Source organism: Triticum urartu, chromosome 2, assembly GCF_003073215.2.
Source record: "Triticum urartu cultivar G1812 chromosome 2, Tu2.1, whole genome shotgun sequence".
Taxonomy (NCBI): Eukaryota; Viridiplantae; Streptophyta; class Magnoliopsida; order Poales; family Poaceae; genus Triticum; species Triticum urartu.
The window spans coordinates 263,158,882-263,183,703 of NC_053023.1; the positions used below are offsets into that span (position 1 = coordinate 263,158,882).

The 24,822-nt window shown below is 51.7% G+C and overlaps 1 protein-coding gene across 2 annotated transcripts in view; it reads right to left on the bottom strand.

Annotated features, from left to right (window-relative positions):
- Nucleotides 1-3,544: 3,544 nt before the first annotated feature.
- Nucleotides 3,545-24,822, bottom strand: part of LOC125536988 (ATP-dependent DNA helicase SRS2-like protein At4g25120) — a 31,668-nt gene continuing 10,390 nt past the window's right edge. The window contains exons 15-32 of one of the 2 annotated variants that reach the window (XR_007295398.1): nucleotides 24,294-24,407; nucleotides 24,096-24,196; nucleotides 23,711-23,777; nucleotides 22,944-22,994; nucleotides 22,008-22,085; nucleotides 7,443-7,646; nucleotides 7,304-7,342; nucleotides 6,664-6,735; nucleotides 6,508-6,594; nucleotides 6,378-6,434; nucleotides 5,987-6,147; nucleotides 5,204-5,297; nucleotides 4,604-4,654; nucleotides 4,362-4,424; nucleotides 4,220-4,279; nucleotides 4,041-4,103; nucleotides 3,774-3,953; nucleotides 3,545-3,648 (exon numbers count right to left, since the gene is read on the bottom strand). Coding sequence is in view for 1 of the 2 variants with exons in the window: in XM_048700277.1 (XP_048556234.1) it covers nucleotides 3,864-3,953; nucleotides 4,041-4,103; nucleotides 4,220-4,279; nucleotides 4,362-4,424; nucleotides 4,604-4,654; nucleotides 5,204-5,297; nucleotides 5,987-6,147; nucleotides 6,378-6,434; nucleotides 6,508-6,594; nucleotides 6,664-6,735; nucleotides 7,304-7,342; nucleotides 7,443-7,646; nucleotides 22,008-22,085; nucleotides 22,944-22,994; nucleotides 23,711-23,777; nucleotides 24,096-24,196; nucleotides 24,294-24,407 (1,452 nt within the window). In the remaining variant the exon portion in view is untranslated. Of the gene's footprint in view, nucleotides 3,954-4,040; nucleotides 4,104-4,219; nucleotides 4,280-4,361; nucleotides 4,425-4,603; nucleotides 4,655-5,203; nucleotides 5,298-5,986; nucleotides 6,148-6,377; nucleotides 6,435-6,507; nucleotides 6,595-6,663; nucleotides 6,736-7,303; nucleotides 7,343-7,442; nucleotides 7,647-22,007; nucleotides 22,086-22,943; nucleotides 22,995-23,710; nucleotides 23,778-24,095; nucleotides 24,197-24,293; nucleotides 24,408-24,822 lie in introns of both variants that reach the window. The other variant, XM_048700277.1, reaches the window with a different exon arrangement.

Below are 24,822 nucleotides of genomic sequence, written 5' to 3' on the forward strand. Positions count from 1 at the left end.
CGATCCAATGAGGGAAATATCGAGTCTTACATATTTTGGGTATTTGTGAAGCATTTTGAGATGCAATTCATGTGTTCGGCGGAGTGCTAGTCGAATCGAAGTCCAGTGTTCTCGTCTAGGTCTTATATTTAGTCTCCCTTGGCTAAGGTTCAAGGATTATGACTATTTTGTTAGTTAGCTATTCATTAATATTGTGAGTCCGTGCTTAAAGTTTTTTCAAGATTAATAAAGAGCTATGTTTTCTAAGACCGTCAAGGTTTACAAGTTCAATAATGAGTGTATGTTTCATAAGATCATCGCTTGTATGGTTCAACTTATTTTCTGTAATCTCCGAAATATGAAGGTCACTGACATGCATGAACGATTTTGCACCAATATTAGTAATATTGGTTTGGGTCAAAATAGGCGTGAGCATTTCCCTATATTCTGTTGTAAGGCTTTAGATTTTTCCTTCTTTTTTTTACTGTCGCATTTTGTGTTCACAACATAATAACCCTTGCTAACAGTCATGCTAAGGCCTCCTGCCAATGCCCCACATGCGATATGGGTGTCGAGGATGTCAAAGATCTGCTATTCTTATGTCCAAAGGTGAGAGAAGTATGGACTGAACTGAGAATATCAACATTATTGAAAAAGCTTGTGAGACTGCTAGAGCGGGGGAATATCTGCTTGCGTTCCGGCTTCTCCTTCCGGCTAATGAACATATGATACTAGGACTGGGAGACTTCCCAGAAGCTATTGCCATCACAAGTTGGTATTCGTGGTGGGAGCATAGGAAAGAAGTGCATGATGAAATGATGTGTATCGGGTTTAACCGAATTGAGGTTAACTCTGATAATATAGAGATAAATGAAACCATGGGGAATGGTGGACAATCTTTATGTGTGGCTGCTGCAGAGTTCAACGACTGCTATCATTTGGCATGGGAATTCCCACATGTTCTGTTTGAGCATAGTCCGAGAGAAGAAGCAAATGTTGTTGCTCATGAGCATGCAGGTATGGCTACAAGTGTTGAATCTGTTGGTCTGATGCTTGATCCTCCAAATCAGTTTGTAACCTCTCTTGTAATAAACAATGTAACAATGTAACCTCCACACTAGCTTATAACCAATTCACTCAACTACAGCAGCTGGTTCAGCTCCACTACAATGAGCAGATGAAAGATTATTGATCTTCTAAGGGCCAAAAAAGCAAATATTCTTCTATCACCATGTATCACCATCTTTGCCCTCAGCAACAAGAACAGCAGAGTTATAAATGGCTGTGGAAGAGCTCCTGTAGGCTAAGGCACAAATTTTTCTTCTGGCTGGCGCTGCTGCATGATCGAGTTAATACTAGAAACTTACTCAAAAGAAAATCTTTCGCTCTGGAAAGTTTCGATTGTGTGTTTTGCCATGAAGATACTGAAGAAACTTTTTTTTGGGAAAGCGCAAAAGCTTTGCGTTTCATTGTATTGAAAAGAGAGAGTGTTTTATGTTACAGCCCTCCTAGGAGGCGAATTACAGTCTGGGGACATGAGCTAATGCACATCCCAGGTCGGGGGCAAGACTACTCTAAGTCCAGCAGCGCCTGCCACAGCCCAAAGTTTGGCCTCCTCCTTGATGCTGTGAACTAGCGTTCGGATGGAAGGGCGCGCATCGTTGAAGATGCAATCGTTGCGGTGCTTCCAGATCATCCAGGATGTAAGAAGTGTCACGGATGCCAGCCCTTTGCGCATCGCCTTGGGCGTGACCTGCCGGGCATCATGCCACCAATCACAGAGGGTAGACTCATTGTCCGGGTGCCTGCATGTCATGCGCATCCAGGAGAGGATCTCGAACCAGACATGCCTCGAGAAGGGACACCCAAGGAGGAGATGGTGCAATGTTTCAGGCTCCTGGCTGCAAAGGGGGCAACTGTTGTGGTGCTGCAGTCCATGCCGGGCGAGGCGGTCCACCGTCCAGCATCGATGCAAGCTGACAAGCCAGAGGAAGAATTTCACTCTGGGGGATGCCCAACTCTTCCATGTGAGCTTCCAGTTGCCGCAGGTCGTCAAACCGTGGAAGGAAGCGATGTAGGCAGATTTGGCGGTGTAGATGCCCGACGCGGTCCACTTCCACACGAGCTGGTCTGGTGTGTCTGAGAGCGTTGTGCTCTCAATCAGGCGCCAGAGTAAGATGTACTGGCTGATTTCGTGAATGCCCACAACTCCATGGATGTCCCGCGCCCAGAGGTGTCCCGGCAAGCCGTCGGCTACCGTCGTAGCTTCCCTTCTCCTTTTGGGAATGCATGAGTGCAGAAGCGGCGCGATTTCGCGAACGGAGCGTCCTCCAATCCATCTGTCCTCCCAGAACTTCATGGTCTGACCGTTGCCAAGGACGGTGTAGGTGCTGGCAAAGAAAAAGGCACGCTCCTCAACGGAGAACTGTAGGTCCAAGCCACTCCAAGTGCGGCGATCGTCGGTGCGGCTGAACCAGAGCCATCGGACACGAAGCGATAGGCCCGTGCGCTCCAGGTCGTGGACTACCAGCCCACCCAAGGACAATGGGCAGGCGACACGGCGCCAATTGATATGGCAGTGTCCTCCGTTGGCTTCGGGGCGGCCAGCCCAAAGGAAGCCGCGTTGGATTTTTTCAAGCAGCTTGGGAGTCTTCTTTGGAGGGGCAAGCACAAGCAACTGGTGGAGCGGAATCGCGCCTAGGACCGATTTTACTAGGGCGAGGCGGCCGGCTCGGTTCATCAGCCATGCCTTCCAAGAGGGGAGGCTCCTGGCCACCCTGTCGACGAGGGGCAGCGGCTGGGCGGCAGTAGGTCGTCGGATGGTAAGGGGGATGCCCAGGTAGGTGAGGGGGAACTCGACGATTGGGCAACCCAGGAGCTGGACGGCGGGAGCAGCCTCGTCGGCCTCGCAGCGAATGAGCGTGGCTGCGCTCTTGGCGTAGTTTACGTGCAGTCCAGAGGCCATACTGAAGAAACTGCAAGACACCTCTTTTAGGATTGTGGATTTGTACAAGATTGCTGGCTCAGTATCATCCCTCAAAAGAGACTTGGCATCTCATGTGTTGATGAGATTTTGTTGCTAAGGGGATTGCCTCCAAAACACATTGCCATGGAGATAATTTCCAAGGTTGTTGGGCCATCTGGGGGCAAACGAATGGTAAAATCTTCAGAAGAGAAGCCCCTAGCATCAACTGTTGGAAGTTCAAGCTAAAAGAAGATCTAAAACAGCTAGCGCACAGGATTAAAGCAAAGTATCTAACTAGTCTGCAAAGTTGGATCAGTGATCATCTGGAATGAACACTGTCAGTAACTCCTTCCAATAGGTCAACCATGTTAGAGAAAACAGGAATTGGATAGCTCTTCTCCGCCTGTACTTTCTTTTCTTTTCTTCTCTTTTATAGTTTACTTGTACATATTTATCTTTACTATTTATTAATATATAGAAAATACCGTAGAACAATTGTTCTACCGTTTGAGCTTCAAAAAAAAAATGTTACCGTGGAATAAAGAGGAGAGGTTTTCTTTATGTAAAAAAGAAAGGCATGTATAATCCACAACCAAATGCTTGGGCAGGAAACAGTTAGAGATTATATACACTAGTTCCGACCACTTGCATACTAGTAGTAAGTATATATAACCCTGATGTGCACAATCGATTCACAACATTTCCTGCACTTCACATATTATGTACATGAGCTACCAAGTACCGTGTCATCTAGTTTATCCGATCATCTATTATTGATATTTTTCATTATTTTACCCTGATGTGCCGGCTGCACGAATGTTTAACTTACCTTAGCCGATCACAGCTCAGTAACCTGAAAATTCTGAGCCTGCTAGTTTATCCATTGGCTTCCTCTGCGACTTCAACTCGTCAGAACGGGTCACAGCGATTTATACTTCTCAATAAGATTGGACGCATGGAGACGAGACGTGGGTGTTATGGTGCACCCCAGGCTCCGGAGGTAGGATATCTGCACAGAGGATGTCGCTCCTTAAGATCAACATGGTACACCAACTAGACAATAGCCAAAGGCAGGTAGTGTATGTATCTGACTGACCTGCTTAGGTGTAGGCTCCGAGGAACCCATGGAGTTCTCTATCCTCTGCTTCTGGAAATGTTCCTGAAAGAGAACCATCAAAGTAAGGATCTTCTCAATGTGAAAGTTAACATAACAAGCCTTGCTTGTATAAAAAGAAAATCCAACTTGTTTGCAACAGAAAATGATTTAGGACTTGCCTGTCTCTCTCTCATCAAATGGCTTCGCTTGTCAATTGGAATTTGTTCCCACTTGATAACCTGAGTCGCAGCATTTAGTTAAGAATTTACCAAAGAAAACAAAGAGCTTGCTGCTAATAAACCAAACAGTGACTTAACTCACATATTCTGCGTAACCAAGCGCTTCATCGTCGCTTAACAATGACTTCAGCTTGCACAAGACATCCTGGAGAGGAACTTGCAGGTCAACTTCTCAGGGTAAAAGCTCTCGTTAAAAAGAGCATGTAAAAAGCAAATATCATTGATTAGTTATGTAGCACAACTATAGGTGATGATCCAACCAACATGAAAATAATGACCGGGATGATGGAGCTGTGAGATGGAAGGAGAGAAGGGTGAAGTCACCTTGCGCTTATATCCTTTACCACGCAGGCGTTCATCAATCACAAATTTGATCTGAAAGGATAAAGATAGTGCCAATGATAAGGTTCAGAATGAGCATGTCGCCATTCTCAAATACTCCCTCCATTCCAGAATATAAGGTGCATTGGTTTCCGTACAAGTCAACCATTTGAATGTTTGACCAAGATTATAGAATAAAATAACAACATCTGCAATACCTAATACATAAAATATGAAACTACTTTTTATGATGGATCAAATGATATAAATTTCATATTGTGAATGTTGATATATTTTTCTATAAACTCGGTCAAACTTGCACTCGTTTGGCTTTTGGAAAAACAAATACACCTTATAAAGGAACGGAGGGAGTAGCAAAACTGTCATATGAAAAGATATAACATCAATTCGGCCTGCTGACAACACTAACTTCATTCAGTTCCCCCAGAACACCAGCGTATTAATTGTGTGCGTTATATTTTCCTTCTAAAAAAATAAACAAAATGATACATGCAGATGCCGTCACTGCTTCTAGGAAATATAACTTTCCCGACAATTGGCATGTGATGTGACACCTTTCTTATGTATTTAAGAACTCAGTACCTTATCAAGCAGTCTCTTTGGAATTTGAAATGCCTGCCTCTTCGCCCAATGATGAAATATATGTGAGACTACTGCTCTATCATCAATTTCGAACCTGTACAAAGAATGAATTCAAAGAAGGAAACAAAGTTAAGCAAATATGCAGTAGCATAGCAAAGTATGTTGCAGATATATTAGTATGTTTCTGAGCAGCCCGGTGCATGTAGCTCCCGCTTGCGCAGGGTCCGAGGAAGGGTCCGACCACTTTGGGTCTATTGTATGCAGCCTTTCCCTACATTTCGGTAAGAGGCTGAAATGCAGTAGCATAGCAAAGTATGTTGCAGATATATTAGTATGTTTCTGAGCAGCCCTGTGCATGTAGCTCCCGCTTGCGCAGGGTCCGAGGAAGGGTCCGACCACTTTGGGTCTATTGTACGCAGCCTTACCGAAGGCTGCGTACAATAGACCCAAAGTGGTCGGACCCTTCCTCGGACCCTGCGCAAGTAAGGCTGCGTACAATAGACCCAAAGTGGTCGGACCCTTCCTCGGACCCTGCGCAAGCGGGAGCTACATGCACAGGGCTGCTCAGAAACATACTAATATATCTGCAACATACTTTGCTATGCTACTGCATATTTGCTTAGCTATGCTACTGCATATCTGCAAGATATATTAGTATGTTTGCTAATAGAAAATACTACAGAAACTGTGCAGAAAAAATAATATAGCATTCACTATTATTATTAGAAACAAAAAAGAAAATAAACTAAACAGGAAACGGAGGATCGAAATACAATGTTTTACCTCTTCAAGAAATCATTAGCAAGGCATGACTGCATCAGTTCAGGGTAAGGTGAAGTTTCGTTCTGAACAATAGGCTTTTCAGTTGATGTCTCTCCTTCAGCGTGATCAAATGAAATGTCTCCAGAAGGCTGCTCGTGATATTTTGTTGCAGGCCCCTCACCCTACAAGTTATCAAAACAAGAGAAACAATAATGCTAAAATTCCACTCACATAATGAATGGGGTATACAATATGACTGCCGATGAAATAACTGAGCAGGACTAATAATAATGATTTTATGTGGCTCTAGCAGATTATATGATTGAACACAGATCAATAGGGGATGGAGCTAATATTTTAGCTTCAGGCAGAGATAAAAATAGGTCAAAAATGGTCTGACACTACTGCTCACCTGTATGTCGAAAAGGTGACCTGGAATCTCTCGAAGGAAACGTGAAGGTAGTAGCAGCTAGAAACCAATAGTTTGTCAGAAAAAGCTAGATGGAGTATGAAGATAAGGATAAAAGATAAACATCAGGTACCTGGCGATGAGAGTCAACTGTGACATGCAAGATGTACAATTTCTTCCGAGCTCGTGTCATTGCAACATAGAATAGCCTCCTCTCCTCCTGTAATTATAGCCAAGTTGATGGACACAAAGGAACATTTGAGGAACAAATAATAGGTATTGAACAAACCTCCAATGTGCATCCAGCTTCTTTCACAGTGCCATTGTACTCGTGCAGTAAGGGGATCTCTGAATCATTTGCCTGAACAAATGCAAGGATTAGCACGAAAATGTCGACTTGAAAAACTTAATAGAATTACTGATTAGCATATATTAAACAGAAACAAGAAAAAGACTATCGAAGTGCAGTATTAAGATTCATCAGTGGTCTACAGAAAAGAGAAACATGTAAGGAGGGAAGTTTCATGACAAAATAAAACTTTCTGTGTTATGCCGAAGCTGATATCTTAGGGCGTTGCCAATATCCTTCCGACAAAATTGCTCTTGTTCGCCATAAAACCAGCAAAAGTTTCAACAATTAATGATTGATGACATTGGCATATCTCATGACAATACAGTAACGACAAGCACTCAATTATTGGATAGGATTTGGCATGAGTTGAAAGCACTCAACTTAGCAGAAAGGTTGGAAATTATGATCAAGAAATCAAATGTTGGGTTACAGCCTAAACTTCCTACAAAAATACTAACATCATTTCAGTTAGCACTTGCATGATATTTACCATATACACGTGAGTATGTGACTAACATGCCATGAAAGATGTATTTGTGGTTTTATGTAACCGCTTTCTAAAGATTGCAGAAAATACCTGCACGATGAACACAACATCCCACTCTAAACCTTTTGACTGCAAACGAAAGGGGAAATCATCACATTAATTGTATCACACAACTACCAAATGCCACAATAGACGACATTATTTGTGATTTGGATAGAAAAGACAGAACCTGATGAATAGTTGTTAATGTGATGGAGTTCTTATTTTCCTCCTTTCGGGATCGAAAATTTTCTGTTTCCCTCAAAGAAATGTAATCAATGAAGGCTTTAAGTGTAGCAGTGCAGCCTTTCTCCTCAGTCTGGTTTGCATCCCCTGAACTAGAAAAGTGTGTTGACAAGAAGTCAGACACATCATCCATTAAAAACTGAAGTACCTGCAAATTGATACAATGTCAATGTCACCTTTGTATATGAGGAATGAGAGTTCAGACAAATCACTAGCAATAATATAATATGTCTATCGAACAATCAAAATACTAAATAAGGAATTAAGTACAGGTACAAAGAGATAAAACGGGCCAACCTACGCTGATGGACCTATATGCATATCTACACTTGGTATAGCGCAGCTGGGTATGGGACTCTGGGTGCAGCGTTTAGGCAATGGGTTACCTACACCCTTATAAAACTACAAAAGTGTATTTGCAATTGAACAAAACACATATACTCCCTCCTTTCAGTTTATAAGGCATATCTAGTTTGTCTTAAGTCAAACCTTTATGTTTGACCAAGTTAATAAAAAATAGTGTCAACACTCAACATATATAATACCAAATAATACACGACGGAAACACATTTCATGATGAATCTACTACTATTGATTCAGTATTGTAAATGTTGCTATTTTTCTATAAACTTGATCAAACTTAGAAGGGTTTGACTTAAGACAAACTAGATATGCCTTATAAACTGAAAAGGAGGGAGTACATGTTTAGTGCCAAGTGCACTTCCAAATGTTTGTGCAGGAAGACAAGGATCAAGGGAGAAAATAGCAGCTTTATTTGCACAATTTTTCTTTTGCACAGATTTGCTATTAAACATAGACCGTAGTTCTCTAACATGTCTTTCTGTGAATTTACTCAAAAGAAACTGAAACACTTTACCCCACTATTATTATATGAGTTCAGGCTCACTTTTTAGTTTTTTATGTGTTTGGGCTTACAAGATAGAGTACATGAAAAGAAAACACTATAAGAGCTGTCCTGTTTCTAAAAGGCCAAAACTTGCTCCAACAGCAGTTCTAACACCGTGTCACTGCCTAAATGAGGGTTAGCTTTAGGAGGAGACCACAGACAGGGAGGATCACCACCTCTATGGGCCCTAGCGGACTGCATTTCCACTTACCTAATAATCAAACAGTGCGAAGATGGCTCCGCTTGCTCCGTTCCGCCCCCTCCAGCTCCGCTCCCTTCCCGCCACTAGCCTAGCTTGAGCCCGCCCCCCACCAGCCTTGCCGGGCCCACCTCCCGAGCCCCTCCCCACCCCTCATGGCCGCCTCCGAGACCCGCTCCCACTTCGGCAACCGCGTCTCCTCAGGTGATGGACGCTGGTTCGACTTGGAGGGGGAGTCTTCCGCGCGCTCCTACAGTGAGGTGGCCCGCACGCCGCCGGCGCCCCGGACCGCCCCCCCCCCCCCCCCCCCCCCCCCCCCCGCGCCGCCTGGCCCTGCTGTCGTGCCCGCGCGCGCTCGGCTACCTGCCTCGGCCCGCCTTGGCCCACGCTCTGAGGTGCACCGCATCTCGGGCGGTGCCGTGGTCGACGCCAACGGGTACCAGCAGCCATGCCGCAGGAACCGCCTCCGCCCCCGGGCGCCTAGCCCCGCTATGCCGCGGCAGTGCAGCCCGTCGCCGGAGGAGGTGGCTGGACTCTGCTTCCGCTGTCTTGACCACCGTCACCGGGTTCGCGACTGCACCAACGGCATCTGTTGCAGGCGCTGCCTCATCACCGGCCACGAATCCCGCGGCTGCGCTGATTTCCATCGGTGAGCCGGCCGCCACCAGCCCCCCCCCCCCCCCCCCCCCCCCCCCCCCCGCCACCACCTCCGCCCCCAACTCCGGTGGCGCAAGTGACCGCTGCTGAGCCAGCGCGGGTCATTCTTGAACGCTCCGTCGAGATGGAGGAGGCCGAGGCGGTGCTCTCACGCGTGATGGTTGCCACCATCACTGGCAACATGCCTCGGGTGACGGCCCGCAACGTCTCTGAGCTGCTCTGCGGCACCTTCGAGTTTGGGGAAGGCGACTTCACCGTCCACACGCACCGTCCTGAGGACTTCCTCATCATTTTCGGCTCCAGAACGTCCATGGATCGCATGCGTGGTGACCACTTCATCAGCTGCCCACGTTTTGCCCTGTCGCTCCGCCCGTGATGCAAGCTAGCTCATGCCGGCTGCGGTGGGTTTGAATACCGTGTTGAGCTGGAGCTCCGCGGCATCCCAATCGCTGGGGACAACGCCCAACCGCGCCTCCCTACTTGCAACTGCTGGCAGGTTTGCCTCCCCGCCAGTAAACCCTTCGCCACTCCACGTCCCGTACCACTGACAGAGCATGGACATTGGGCGACATCCTTGCTGCTGCAACGAAGCAAATCGGAGCCACGCTGCCTGCACCCGGGAAAAGGCCACGACGACCTCTGAACTTCAACCCTCGCCGAGGACGCTCAGCCACCGCAGCCTGTTCGCCCACGACGGTGCCACTGACTTTTGAACGGCGGGCACATGTCCAAATCATGCCTACCCTGGGGATCGTGGGCACCAACCAGCGGATTACTGCATCGGAGATGAGGACATACGATGGCATCTTTGCCGCGCCCATCCCGCTTGCCATTCTCTCGGCCATCGCTGCACTTGTTGACCGCGAGTTCCCCGTCGATGTGACCGCGGTCGTCTCCGCGCGCACTGTCGCTGCTCGCGAGACTTAGCCTTGTCATTTTGCAATCTTTCTACCGTCGATCATGTTGCTTATGGATCACGGCCTTAAGATTGTTATTTGGAATGTACGCGGCCTGAACTCCCGCGCTCGGAGATTCGCTGTTCGTTCCCTGCTGGCATCCACTTATGCGGCCATTGTTTGTCTCCAGGAGACAAAAATGGCCCTGATTTGCTCCTCGGTGATCCTGGACACGCTAGGTTCAGAGTTTGACAACTACGTCTACCTACCAGCGATCGGCATGCGAGGCGGCATCCTCCTCGCTTGGAAGAGCAGAGTCGTGAATATCACGGACCTGGAGTTCTCCGCGAACGCGATCACCGCCAATGTTTCCACGACCTCTGCTACCTCATGGTGGATGACGGTGGTTTATGGACCGCAAGAAGACACAGAAAAAATCGCCTTCCTCCAAGAGCTGCGTGACATCCGGGACGTTTGCCAGGGACCTTGGATGATTTGCGGAGATTTTAATCTAATCTACCGCGACAAAGACAAGAACAATGGCAACCTGCATAGACGCATGATGGGCAGATTTAGGCGGCTGATCAGCGATCTCACGTTGAAGGAGGTCTATCTCAATGGTCGCCGGTATACCTGGTCGAACGAGCAGTCCCCCACCCTCGTGCACCTTTACAGGGTGCTCTGCACTTCTGACTGGGAGGAAGCCCATGCTGCCTGCAGCCTCCGATGCCTCGCATCGGTCATCTCAGACCACAGCCCATTGTTCCTGGACTGCGCCCCGGTCCCGATTGCACATCAACGGTACATGCGGCTGCGCATGGACGGCTTCCATGCCACGGTGGACATGACTTGGAGATCTGTGCACTACACCGACCCCTTCCGTCGGCTGATGCTACGTTTTCAAGCTACGGCACGACAACTGACTAGTTGGAGCTCCCGATCTGTCAGGCACATTAAGTAGAAGATGGCAATCTCGCGCAAACTGATATCGCGTTTCGACAAAGCTCAGGAAGACCGACAGTTGACACCGCATGAAGACTGGCTCCGCAAACAGCTCAAGATCGCCTATCTTGGCTTCGCCTCTATGGAATGCACATTTGCTCGGCAGCGTGCGCGGATTGCCAGCCTGAATGTCGGCGACGCCAGTACGGCTTTCTACCATCGGCAATGCTCTTATCGACGACAGAAGAACGGAATCTTTGGCCTGACCGTGAATGGCCAAATGATCACCGATCATGAGCGCATGGCGGAAGCAGCTTTTGCCCATTATGATGCACTGCTGTCGACCGCGAGTGCACGCTGGACTTGTCGGAGCTGATCACGCCCACTGACCTGATAGACCTTGATGCTCCATTCAGCGCCGATGAGATCTGGGAAGCGATCAAACGGCTACCTGCGCGCAAGGCGCCCGGGCGGGACGGCTTCAGCGCAGAATTCTTGCGAGCCTGCTGGAGCATAGTACGCCAAGACTTTGTTGATGCCTTCCAGCAGCTATACGAGATAAGGGGTCGTGGCTTTTGCAATCTTAACCAGGCACTGATCACCATGCTGCCGAAGCGCGTGGACGCAAGCACAATGAACGACTACCGGCCAATAAGCCTTATTCATTTGGTGGCAAAGATCTTCGCCAAAGTACCATCTCTGCGGCTCGCGCCCAAGCTGGATGGCCTTGTTTGCCGGAGCCAAAATGCGTTCATCGCCGCAGATGCCTTCACGACAACCTCATTCTGGTCAAGCAATCGGCCCGGCTTCTTCACCAGCTAGGTGACCCACGAGTGTTGCTCAAGCTAGACCTCGCGCGTGCCTTTGACTCCCTCCTGGAGACCCTACGCCAATTCGGCTTCGGGAACAGGTTCATGGAGTGGATCTCCATCCTCCTATCTTCGGCGAGCACACGCGTACTGATGAACGGAGAGCCGGGCCCACCTATTTGGCACCGCAAGGGACTCCGGCAAGGTGATCCTATGTCGCCGCAGCTTTTTGTGCTCGCCGTCGACACCTTGGCCAGGCTCATCAAACGCGTCGTTGACATGGGCGTCATGGCACAACTGCACCCGACGCACTCGATCCCCATGGTATCTTTGTATGCGGACGACGCCGTGCTTTTCTGCCACTGCTCGCCCGGCGACATCATCGCCGTGCGCGAAGTGCTGGCGCTCTTTGGCCGCACCTCCGGCCTGATGGTTAGCTACGCCAAGAGCTCGGCCTCGCTGTTGCACTGCAACACGGACGAGGCAACGACAGCTCTGGCACACTTGGGATGCCCCATCGTCGACCTGCCGATCACATGCCTTGGGATCCCCCTCACAATAGGCCGACGGACTGCCGCCCAGTTGCAACCTCTAGTCAATGGGATTGTCGGCCGACTCCCCACTTGGAAGGCCCACCTGATGAACAAAACTAGGCGGCTTGCACTGGTCAAGTCCGTACTGAGCGCCATCCCCGTGCATCAACTTCTCGCCTACGCGCCGCCGAGGAAGACACTTCGTCAAATTGAGAAGATCGAGCGCGGCTTCCTGTGGGCTGGTCGCGCCACCGCCAATGGTGGCCACTGCCACGTCAACTGGCGCCGCGTTTGCCGCCCCATATCACACGGTGGATTGGGAGTTCAGGATCTGGAGCGCGCTGGGCTCGCTCTACGACTAAGATGGCTATGGTTCTCGTGCACTGACCAGGAGCGCGCATGGAGTGGCCTGGACTTACAACTCACTGTCGAGGAGAAAGCGCTATTCTTTGCGTCCACCACGACGACCCTCGAAAACGGATCAACGGCACACTTCTAGGAAGACCGCTAGATCAATGGGCAGTCAATTTGTGAAATCGCACCAGCCCTCTACAACTGCATCCCCAAGCGCTGACGCAGAATTCGTACCGTCGCTGAAGGACTGCAGGGACATAGCTAGGCCAGAGACATACACGGGGTCCTGGGCATACATGAGATTGGGCAATACCTTCATGTCTGGCTGGCGATCGAGCACATCACGCTCTCGGACGCTCCTGGCCAGCTAGTTTGGAGATGGACGGCCTCGGATACTTACACTGCTAGCTCCTGCTACCTAGCCACCTTCCAGGGTTCCACAACTTCCTTCTCTTGGAAGCTCGTCTGGAAGAATTGGGCGCCACCGCGGGTGAAGTTCTTCCATTGGTTGGCAGACCAGGACAGATGTTGGACGGCTGATCGCTTGGCTAGGCGTGGCGTCCAGCACTAAACTCGATGCCCATTATGCGACCAAGCCCCCGAGACGATGCCACCTCCTCCTGGAATGCCCCTTCTCCAGGCAGACTTGGCACGAAATCCTCTCATGGCTACGGATGACCACCGCAGGACCAAGCCACGAAGATTCGCTCATGGACTGGTGGCTGCACGCCAGGCAAAACACGCCGACACCGATGCGCAAAGGCCTAGACTCCATTGCCCTCCTGACGTCGTGGATGATCTGGAAGCAACGCAATGAGTGCATCTTCGACGGCGCCCAGCCCATGGTTCACGTACTGGTCTCCAGGATCAAGGATGAAGCCCAGCAGTGGGCACGAGCTGGTGCCCGCGGCCTTCACATCGTTCTGCCGTCCACCTGGGATGTGCACTAGTTTCACTGAGCATCATTTGTACTTGACCTCCTAGGAGGATTGTATCCAAACTCTACCTTTTCAATGCAATGAATCGCAAAGGTCCTTTGCGTTCTCTCGAAAAATAATCAAACAGTGCCAGATTGCAAATTCTTTAGAAGTAACCAAAGTAACAGGTTTGGTAATAGTCGAGGCATTGTGACAAGGGGTCGTGGTACGGTGAATTAGCCCAGAAATTAAGAACAAAGTGAAAGGAATCCTAATGAATTTCCTGGAATATTGTAGTTACACAAAATAGTGATGAGAAACTCAGTGAGAGAGAGAGACTCTGTTAGATTGAGTATTCATAACTTTGAGTAAGATGCTATCTAGTTTACCGAAAAAGGCTTTCGCCCCGCTTTATAAATAAAGCAAACCGCCAAGAGCACACATACACGGACTAGTCCACAACACACACACCCAAGTCACACAACAGGAGTACAAAGGTTCTGCTGAGGGCACAGCTCAACAAGCCCAAAAAACACATAAAAAAGGCGGCCGCAGCCGGAGAACATGCCGGGCGTCTAATCTGGCTCCGGGGGGGCGGAGGGGGCGGCGGCGACAGACGGACGGCCATCGAGCGAAGGTCGGCGATGAAGGCGGAGATGGCGTCCCGATCCTGAGGGCGACTAAGCGGCCGCCAAAGCTGCAAGTAACCAGAGAGTTTGAAGAGAGCGTCAGTAGCCCGGCGAAGAGGGATGCGCTGAATCACAAGCTTATTGCGAATCGTCCAGAGAGTCCACGCGAGAGCCCCAATCTCAAGCCACCTAATTTGGCAAGAGGGCACGGGGGAGTTCTGGAGTTCGGCAAAGAGGTCGGGGAAGTTGGTGTGGCACCAATCACCTCCCACCACCTCTCGAAAGCAGCTCCACACGAATTGAGCGGTCACACAGGAGAAGAAGATGTGGTTCGAATCTTCGGGGGTACCACATAGCGGGCAGAGGCCGGAACCAAGGCCATTGCGCTTGCGAACCTCCACCCCAGATGGGATCCGTCCGTGGATCCATTGCCACATGAATATCCGGATTTTCAGTGGCAGGCGGATGGACCACACCGCCGAAAGGGGGGAGGGGCGGAGGAGGGGGCGATGGCCATATAGAGGGACTTGGTGGTGAATTGGCCTGAAGGCTCAAGACGCCACCGAACCTCATCCAGGCCAAAATCCACAACCGGCTCGTGGAGAGCAACGCAATCAAGCAGCTCTTGCCAAGCGGCGGCTTCCGGAGGCCATTGGGCCTCCGGAAAGCGAGGCGCCCTAAGTCAATAAGGGCCCTCTCTACAGAGATCGAGGGGGCGACGGGGATGGAGAAGAGGTCCGGGAAGCGAACCGCGAAGGGGGTGTCACCCGCCCAACAGTCAAACCAGAACAAGGTCGCCGCACCCGATCCAACCGAGATGGACGTCCCAATGCGTAGGACGAGGAGCAGTTGGATGACCGCCTGCCAGAACTGGGAACCGCCGGACCTTTGACAGAAGGCCAGGGGTTGCCCACACAGGTACTTGTTCCGGATGATGTCTAACCAGAGGCCGCCGTGTCCTTGCGAGATGCGCCAAAGCCAACGGGAAAGGAGGGCAATATTCATGCGCTTAGAGCACATAATACCAAGGCCTCCTTGATCCAGGGGCTTGCAGATGTCTGGCCAGCTAACCCTATGGTATTTCTGCTTATTGTTATCGCCAGCCCAATAGAAGCGAGATTGAACCTTGGCGATCTCATGGTGAAGGGTCTCGTGAAGGTTGTAGAAGCTCATGAGGAACAAGAGGAGGCTGGAGAGGGAGGAGTTGATGAGAATCGTCCGAGCCGCCTTCGACAGCCACCTACCCTGCCATGGCTCAATGCGCGTTTGCAGCTTGGCTACGGTCGGACGCAAGTCCGCAACGGTAAGCCGAGAGTCACTAATGGGCATTCCCAAGTAAGTCGTTGGGAAGGAACCAAGGCGGCAATTGAGGCGGTTGGCGATGTCGAGGGCCTTCGCCGGAGGGTAGCCCATTACCATCACATCACTCTTGTCAAAGTTGATCTTGAGGCCAGACATTTGTTGGAAGCAGAGGAGGAGGAACTTAAGGTTCGCGATGTCCGCGTCCGAGCCTTCGACCATGATGATGGTGTCGTCGGCGTACTGGAGCAGGGAGATCCTGGAGCCACCGGCCAAATGGGGAGTGATCCCATGAATATGGCCCGCAGCTTTAGCCTTGTCTAGGATGGCAGCGAGTGCGTCCACCACCATATTGAACAAGAATGGGGAGAACAGGTCGCCTTGTCTAACCCCACAAAGGGTGGGGAAGTAAGGGCCAATCTCCCCATTGATGTTCACGGCAGTGTGCCCGCAGGATACCATCTGCATCACTCTGGTGATCCATCGTTCGTCGAAGCCTTTCCGGAGCAGAACTTCCCGAAGGAAGGGCCAGCTAACAATGTCTTAAGCCTTATGGAAATCGATCTTCAGGAAGACCGCCCTGAGGTGTTTGGATCAGACCTCATGCAGGACTTCATGAAGCACTAGCACCCCATCCAGGATATACCGACCTTGAATGAAGGCGGATTGGTTGGGGTGGTAATGTGGTCAGCAAGAAGGGTCGCCTACCCTTTTGCCAGAATCCGGAAGATCACATTAATCACGGTGATTGGACGAAACTGGCGGATGTCGGACGCCCTAGTAACCTTGGGGATGAGAGAGATGATCCCGTAGTTAAGGCGCCCGAGGTCGATGGACCCAACGTAGAACTCGTCGAAGATAGCCATGATCTCAGGCTTGATCACATTCCATAAGGTCTGGAAAAATTTAACGGGAGGCCATCCAGACCCGGGGCCGAGGTAGGGTTCACGCCTCTAATGGCAGCCCAGACCTCACCCTCGGAGAAGGGGGCCATGAGGGCCGCGTTCTCCGCGTGGGAGACTAGCTGGCGGCCAGACCAACAGTCCCGAGCCAGAGATAAGCCGCTTCGAGGAGCAGCTGAGAACAGGGACCTATAGAAACCATCAACGTGGGCCCTAATGTCGCGGGGGGGCTGCAGGAGGATCGATCCATCCCAAAGAAGGGGGATGGTGTTGCGTCTATGGCGGCCATTCGCTATGGCCTGGAAGTAGGCCGTGTTCGCGTCACCCTTCAATACCCACTTCTGGGCACCACGCAAGCGCCAATAGGTCTCCTCATCGGTGTAGATGACAGAAAGTTGGTCTTCCAAGTCGTAACGGGAGAGCCACTCCTCGGGAGAGAGGCCAACCGCGTCAGCGCGCAGGTCCAGGGCCTGAATGGTGGTCAACAGGGCCTTCTTGCGCTCGCGGAGGTCGCGCCCCAGGTTGGCGCCCCACCCCTTCATGAACGGCCTGCCTCGCTTGGCACAGAATTGCCATGAGTCAATGGCAGAGGGGGGACGGGGCTGCGGTTGGGCGCGAGCTTCCACCCAACGGGCACCAACCGCCTCCACGAAGCCAGTTTGGGACAACCAGAAAGTCTCAAACCGGAATCGGGGGGGGGGGGGGGGGGGGGGGTCGAGGGGCGCTCGTCAGCGGAGAAGAGGAGGAGGGGTACGTGGTCGGAGCCAATGCGGGTGATGGCCCGGAGGGAGGCTAGGGAGCAGCGGAGGTCCCATTCCGGGGAAACTAGGACCCAGTCCAGGACGGACTGGGTCGGGGAAGCCTGACGATTGGTTCAGGTAAACCCGGCACCCACCCTATCTATTTCATGAAGACCAAGATCAGCAATGCAGTCATTGAACATTTGCATGCGAGCAAAGTTGACGTGTGAATCGCTCTTGTCTTCCGCGCACCGAAGGAGGTTAAAATCACCTCCAACCACCACCGGCAGCGTAGCAGCCGTAACCTTCCGGTGGAGCTCCTCGAGGAAGGAGGCAGATCTACTATGGTCTGCAGGGCCGTAGACGATAATAACCTCCCACTTGAAGTTAAGGGCCCGCTCGAAAAGTTCCATGCTAACAAAGAACTGGCCCCTGTCCATACTACCCACCTCGAAGGTGGCATCCTTAACGCCTAACAGGATGCCACCGGAATGGCCAGTGCTCCCACTAGAAGGGAGCCAATGCCAAGCAAAGAGGTGGGAGCTAAGCCGATCGAGTTCGGGGAGGGAGAATTCCGTGCGCATGGTTTCTTGTATGGCGACGATGTCAATGTGTTCCTCGCGCATGTACTCAATGAGTTGGCGATGTCGGCCATCATGGCCGAAACCGCGGATGTTCCAGAAGAGGGCGCACATTAAGCATCCATTGGGGGGCTGCTTGACCCCAGGACACGGGATGCGCTTTGGGCGCGGAGGGCGGCGGTCCGAGACCGAGTGCGGCCACAGAGGTCGGCAGCCGCCAACGGAAGGAGACCACCGGTCCTCCGAGGGGGCGCCGGAGTGGCATCTTCCACAGCAGGCGCAGGGACGGGAGGCGAGAGCAGAGCCACGCGGGCTTTAGCTAGTCTACCGTCAAGGATCTCGCGGGCCCTAATGGCCTCGATCTGAGCTAAGGGGGGAGCCACCTCCCCCCTGAAGATGATCGCGGAGTCTGTCGCGACCTTCACAAGATGACCAAGTGGAACCGACTCGAGAGCAGAGAACGAGCAAGTAGTAACAGAGGGGGGGACTGCAGGTGTACCTGGCTCCAGGTTCCGGGCCACAGCGCGGAGCTCTGCCCGCTCGTGGATGGGCAGAGCCGGGCTGCCATCCGAGCGCGCAGCATCGAGCCGGCGCTCCGGCGGGAGGCCGTCACCAGGAAGGAAGCAGACTGGCCGCGGCGGGAGTAGGCCGCGGATCGCGGAGGGGGAGGCTGGGCGGCCACGGGGGTGGTCACCCTGGTCTCCCCATCCGTGCCGGGGTCCGCCGCGGGAGGGAGCTGGAGAGGTCCAGCGCAGCCGAGGAGCAGTGGAGTCGGAGTCGAGCGAGCAGACAGCGAAGCAGGGACGAGGCGGCGGCCGCCGGGACCACCAGAATCGATGGGGACGATGGGGGGGTCGCCGCCGGGGGTGGCCGGACGACCACGGGAGGCGCCGCGGCCGGAGGCGCACTCGTAGGGGCCGCGGCCAGGAGCGGGAGGGCGTCCAGGGGGGCGTCGGGGGAGGCGGAGAAGACGAGGCAATGGCAGTCGCGGCGCCAAGGGAGGGTGCCTGTGGTGGTACACCCACCGCGGGAGCAGGCGAGGCCGAGCCTGAGGTCAGCGTCGCGGCCAGGAGCGGCACCACCTCTAGAGCCGGCCCAACGAGGTCGGGCGCCGCGGGGGAGCGGGGGAGGAGGTCGGACAGACGACCAGGCCGAAGCTGGAGGTGTCGCTGGCCTCCGAGGACTCGGCAACCTGGTCGGGCGATGTCTCCACAGTGGCCACAGAGGAGGGAGGAGGGCCAGGCGCGACCTGGCGGCCTCGGCCCTCGGAGGTAGGGGGAGTAGGCGAGGGGGACGGGGAGCGGGAGTGGGAATCGTCCGACCCTCCCACCTCCGACCGGCGGGAGCGGGGGCGGTGGCGACCGTGGTAGTCCCCGTCGGCCCCCGGGTTGTCACCGGGCGGGCCGTCGTCGAAGAAGCGGGGACGACCGACGTGGTTGGGAGGCTCGGGGGCGATCCGTAGGTCAAAGCCCTGGTCATTGAAGAACACTCGAACGGTGACACGGAGCTTGAAGGAGTCTAAGCACTTGACCTTGACCCGGACCTCCTCTTTTTTGCAGAGGGAGAGCTCGTCAACCACCACCACCTTGCCAAGGATCCGGGACATCTGGCGGATGACGAGCTCCGACCGGGCGATCTCGGGGAGGCCGGCCACAAGGATCCAAGTGGTATCCAGAACGGCCACCGCCTTCGCGTCGAGAATCGGCTCGTTAACGTCGACGACGAGTTGGTTGAGGGCGAGGGTGATCCGGCCACTGCGGGTGGCGTATCCGTAGTTGACGGGGTCGGGGAAGACCACGTGAAGATGTGGCCAGCGGTAGGAGTGACCACCCAGTCCCACTGGCAACGGTAGAGGTGGTTGAGCTCGGCCTCAATCATCTCCGGAGAGGCCACCCCGTCGACCACAGTGACAATAGCCTGCAGTGTGGGGGTGGGGGCGGGATGTCGGGGACCTCGAGGTGGAAGAAGCCCAGCCCCTTGATACCGTGACCGTACATCATGAGCTCCAAGATCACCGGTCTATCTGGACACAGGAGGGCGGGATGGCCAGGATCCTTGCAGATGTAGCAACACTGGGGGTTGGCGCAGTTGACTTGCGAGTGACCCGCCACCCCGCAGTTGAAGCATGGGGGGCGCAGGAGGTTGGAGACGGGGCCCGGGGTGGAGGGGGCACCCGGAACCGGCGGGGGGAACGAGCCTTGGTTGCCCCGGCCCTGACCGCGGCGCTTCTTCTTGGCGGGGCCCTGGTGGCCGCGGGGCGGGCCGCCGCCTGGAGTGGCAGTGGAGGCCCGAGCCGAAGGTGCGGCGGCGTGGGGCGGGACGTACTTCCGGGATGCAAGAGCGACCGGTTGGGCTTGGGAGCAAGGAGACGGGAGGCGCGCCGAGCGGGATGGGGAGGGGCTCCGACCACGCCGAGGAGCCGGGGGCGCCAGTCCCCAGAGGCCGTCGGCCAAGGGGAGCGGGAGCGGCCCCGGTTGTCACGGCGGGGCGGGGAGCGCCGATCGTCGCGGCGGCCGCCGTGGAGTTCTCGGAGCTCACGCGTGAGCTCCTCCTCACGTCGAAGTGCATCAGGAGATGGGCGAGGGGGGTCACAGCAGTCTTTGGCGCGCCGCTTGTGCCGGGCCGCGCCGTCGTCCCACTCGCGGGGCATGGCCGGCCGCGGCAAGGTCGGCGGGGGAGGGGGAGGGACAGCCGCGGAGGCCGGCGGGGAGGGAGAGGGGCGCGTCGCGTCGGGCGGGGGAGCAGAAGCATGGGACGGGTCGAGGGAGGCGGCGGGGGGGAGACGATGCGGTCAGAAAGCCTCGGGGGAGCCATATCGAGGCCACTGGAGCCACGGGCCTAGGGCACAGAAGCGGCCCAGCAGCCGCAAGCCGGCCCGGTCCAAGCAGGGCTGGCCCAGTTAGCGCCAGCGACTGGTGGGCTGGGCCACGGCCCAAGAGGCTAGGTTCGGGCGAGGGGCGGCCCAGGAGGCGCGGAGGGGACGGGACCCGTAGGGTTTCCCTAGTCGGGGCAAGCGCCGCCGCCAGCACACCGCCGGCAAGGGCCAACCAGGGGCGTCGAGTGGACCGAGAGGCTTGGAAGCAGAGGGAAGAAGACCCGAACGAGGCGATGAACGGGCGGAATGGGAAGACCGCACCAAAGGGGACGAGGGGACCGGGCCATGGCTAGCCGCCAGCGAGGTCGGAGCTGCCACCGGACGCGGCCGCGGGTCAACCATCGGGCGGCGCCATGACGTAAGAGTCGGACCCCTGTCAGAACGGCCAGCCACACCCCAAGTCCGGTTGCGCTGGCGACGGGCAGCCCCGCTCCGCAAGGGCGCGCCTTGTCTCCCAACAGCCCGAGCGGGGCTCAAGGGCGATGTCGGCAACCGCGGTAGCCGCGAGCCGGCGGCCGAGCCCCTCACGCGGGGGCTGAGCCACCGGCCCAGCCAAGCTGTGCAGTGCGACGGGAAGCGGCGGGAGAAGGGAGCGGGTCCTCGTCGGCGAGGTCTGCCCACCGAATGCGGGGCGCAGGGACAGGGGCGGGCGAGGGGAGCGGCGCCACGGCCGGGGCGGGTGGCGCGGTCGGGGAAGGGGGTGCGGACGGCGGGCCGGCGCAGAGGCCGAAGGGGGCGGCGCAGAGGCTGGGGAGGGGGAGCGGGGGCGACGTCCACCGCAGGAGGGGAGTCGCCATCGCCATCGCCATCGCCAGAGCGCGCCGTCGCCCTGTTTGCTCTCCGAGTAGTTAGCCACAACTTTCGCTATCTAGTCTCAAGTAATCAAATTGTTTGGCTTTTGGAAAACTTGGCTAGATTACAGATTTCCTAGTTTTGGTAACAGCGACTCATTACCAGTGAGATCATGGACCCTTTATCCAACCATGATGGTTGACAAGCTATTTTAAATAAGCTTGTTTCCAGAAAATTAGTTACAAGTCTACCAATAGCTGCTTTTGACTTAAATAAAAGGAGCACGTCACTTGATTTGGGCATTTTCAATGAGGAACAAAATGCATATCTTGCTCAATCTCCATTTGTGCATGCTCTTATATATGGTAGAGCTAGGATGATTCAGAATGATCTTCATCTCGGTGCACAACATCAAAATTTAAGTCTCAAGACAATCAACACATAGAACATTAAGAGCATCAAATAGTATGAACTTACAGATCTGATGTCATTGTCTTCATTTAACAATTTACCACCATCGTTATCAATAACTGCACGCTTTTCAAGGAGATATTGCTGCCAAAGAAATGAAAATTATTAAATTAACCATCATGAAAAGAATGAAATATGCACAAAGCATTGATGTAGATATTATAGGATCAGTAGGGACTAGAGACACACCAAATCAGCCTCAGTTTGGTAATAAGCATATATGCGATAAGGTAATGTGTGCCCAAACCATATATCAATTTCACAGCTTTCTACTGTAGATTTAATTTACAACAGGAAATTAGCATGATCTGATCGTAGAACACGTGGCAAACAATGATGTCAGATCCTACGTTATAGTTATATGTTTACAGTGAAAGCACATGACACTGTTCCAGCTGGCTGTTTCCCCCTATGAATAAGCTTGGATTAGGAGGGGTTTTTTTTTGCGAATCAGGATTAGGAGGTTACAATTGTGCCTAATTTAACCCCCCACCCCCACTCCCAGTTATTGCATACCATGAATTCTGCAGTAAACTAGAAGAATTCAAGATGATCAACAGGTGTGAGCACACAGTTCATGATTCCATTAGATGATAGGATCACATAAAGTCATGTACCAACTGCATGTACAAATTCACACCGATATGGAGTAACACTGTTGCTTCAAAAGCACTTTTTCTATTCACAGTGCTCCCAGATCATATTTAAAAACAAGGTTTAAATTGCAGTTTTCGCAGGAGGTCGCAAAAAAAACTAGTGAAAACAATCATCGATTTTAACACTAGAATATAAAAAATAATGAATATGCCTGGCAGATAGCATCTAGGGTTCAAAAAGCTATAGCACAGTTATAGCTAGCTATTTAAAAACTTGTAAAAAGGTGATAAAACACCAAAACAGAGAGTAAATCTTTTTGGATGCAATTGTAACAAGTAACTGAACCTGAGGTAGCATATTTCCTGCAGAAGAAATGACAGCTGAAACTGATTGTTCCTGAGACACAAAAATGAAGACAGCCAATTATCAGTAAGGCTTTGCTGCAGGTTTAGTGAGTTATGCTTTCGTCTATGTTAACATGTATCTATGAAAAGAATCAGACCATTATCAGAGCACAACACATACAAAGATATCTTTCATGAAATAGTACATTCAGATACATAGACTTGTGTTTTTCCCCAAAAAAAAGTGGTTGCTACCTCTTATGAACTTACGATGAGGGTTAATATTTGTAATTAAGAAGATGGCTACTATTTTAGAGGTGACCTTGATTAGTGTGGTTCTGCATTAGCAGTCAGTTAAAAAAGGATGTAGCTCTTGAGAAACTAACCACAAGATCAGTTGAAGTGTACCACTGCTGTGCAGAAGTTATAATTGTCCACTCTACATGGGGTAGTTATAAATAATGTTGTGCAGAAGTTTGCTCACTGCTGACTATCAACAGAGAACGCGATGCAAGTTTACTAAGTTATGGGTGATGTGCAGAAGTTATAACCCTCTTACCTGTAAATACTAAATACACAGGCAAAAGAACTAAGTTCTTGAAATTGATGGCACATGTTCATTCCATAGATGTTTACGTTTTTATAGGTCAGCTATTTCTTTACAGAAAATTTTGAAGATATGGAACATTGCAGATATATCGTAAACTGAGATGTATCCTATGTTATGAAGAAATGTACAGTACTGGGGAGTAAAATTTTGTTCAGTACCCTCTCAACAAATTTTGATAGGCTATACAAGGTCGATAAAACCTTACGCCCTTGAGTAATCTGGGTCCTGCAGCCAACAAAATGAGACACTCTGAATAAAGCAACATTTAGTAGATTCATGAGCATGGCATAACGATAAGGAAACTTACTGACAAAACAAAGTTTCCAAACTAAGAACAAAATGGAAATTATGTTATAAATAAGCAGCAGTTGTATAGCTCAAAGCACAAACAACATCGGTCCTACACACATTTAATGTACATATGCAATAATGGTGCCCATGTAAAAGATGGTATAAACAGTCTTCAATTAGCTTGAAATAACAATACTTGCGGTGAATTTATGGTGTCTAAGAACAGCAAGTTAACAGGGAGAATTGAACAACCTTTTGAAGGTCCCGGAGACCTTTGCACTGAAGATGTCAGTAGCAGCTGATATGAAGCTACACTTTCTAGCCAATGAAATCTTTTCCACATGATCTATAATCTGCAAATAAAATTGCAACAAATTATCAAATATATGGAAATTTTAAAAATGAAAAAAGGTATAACACGCAAAAGAAAGAGTCTGGTAACACTTGAACCTTCTTTTTTTCTTCCTTGTCACCAGGCAAAAGGGTCTTTAAGGCCTGACGCCATGGGCCATCATCACAACCAGGTAACGTGGTCCTAAGTATTGCCATAATAGCTTTGATGGCCTGGAATAATAGCATGGTAAAGCACTTAAGCCATGAGGCAATTGAGAGCACTTACAGGGTTGTTTACTTATTATTCCCAAGTAAATTATGAGTGCACTAAAGTGTGGTCATTCGTTTATTATTAAGTGGAACAAAGTTATGCAAAATTTGGTGATGCACAAAAAAAGATTTCGCATGATTGATTTCTCGAACAGTCTAGGTATGGCTGACGTTGACCAAACTCACATGTCTACAAAAAAATAAGTAAACAAAAACAAATAATGTTGTTAGCTTCATAGCATCAAGATCAAACAATAGCTTATGATTATAACATATATTTTCAGAAGGGTGCTTCCCTACTGGTTCCTTCCAAAGGCATTGAAAAATTAGCAATAGCTCGTTTGCAACCCATAAGAAATTTCCAAGATCCCAAATG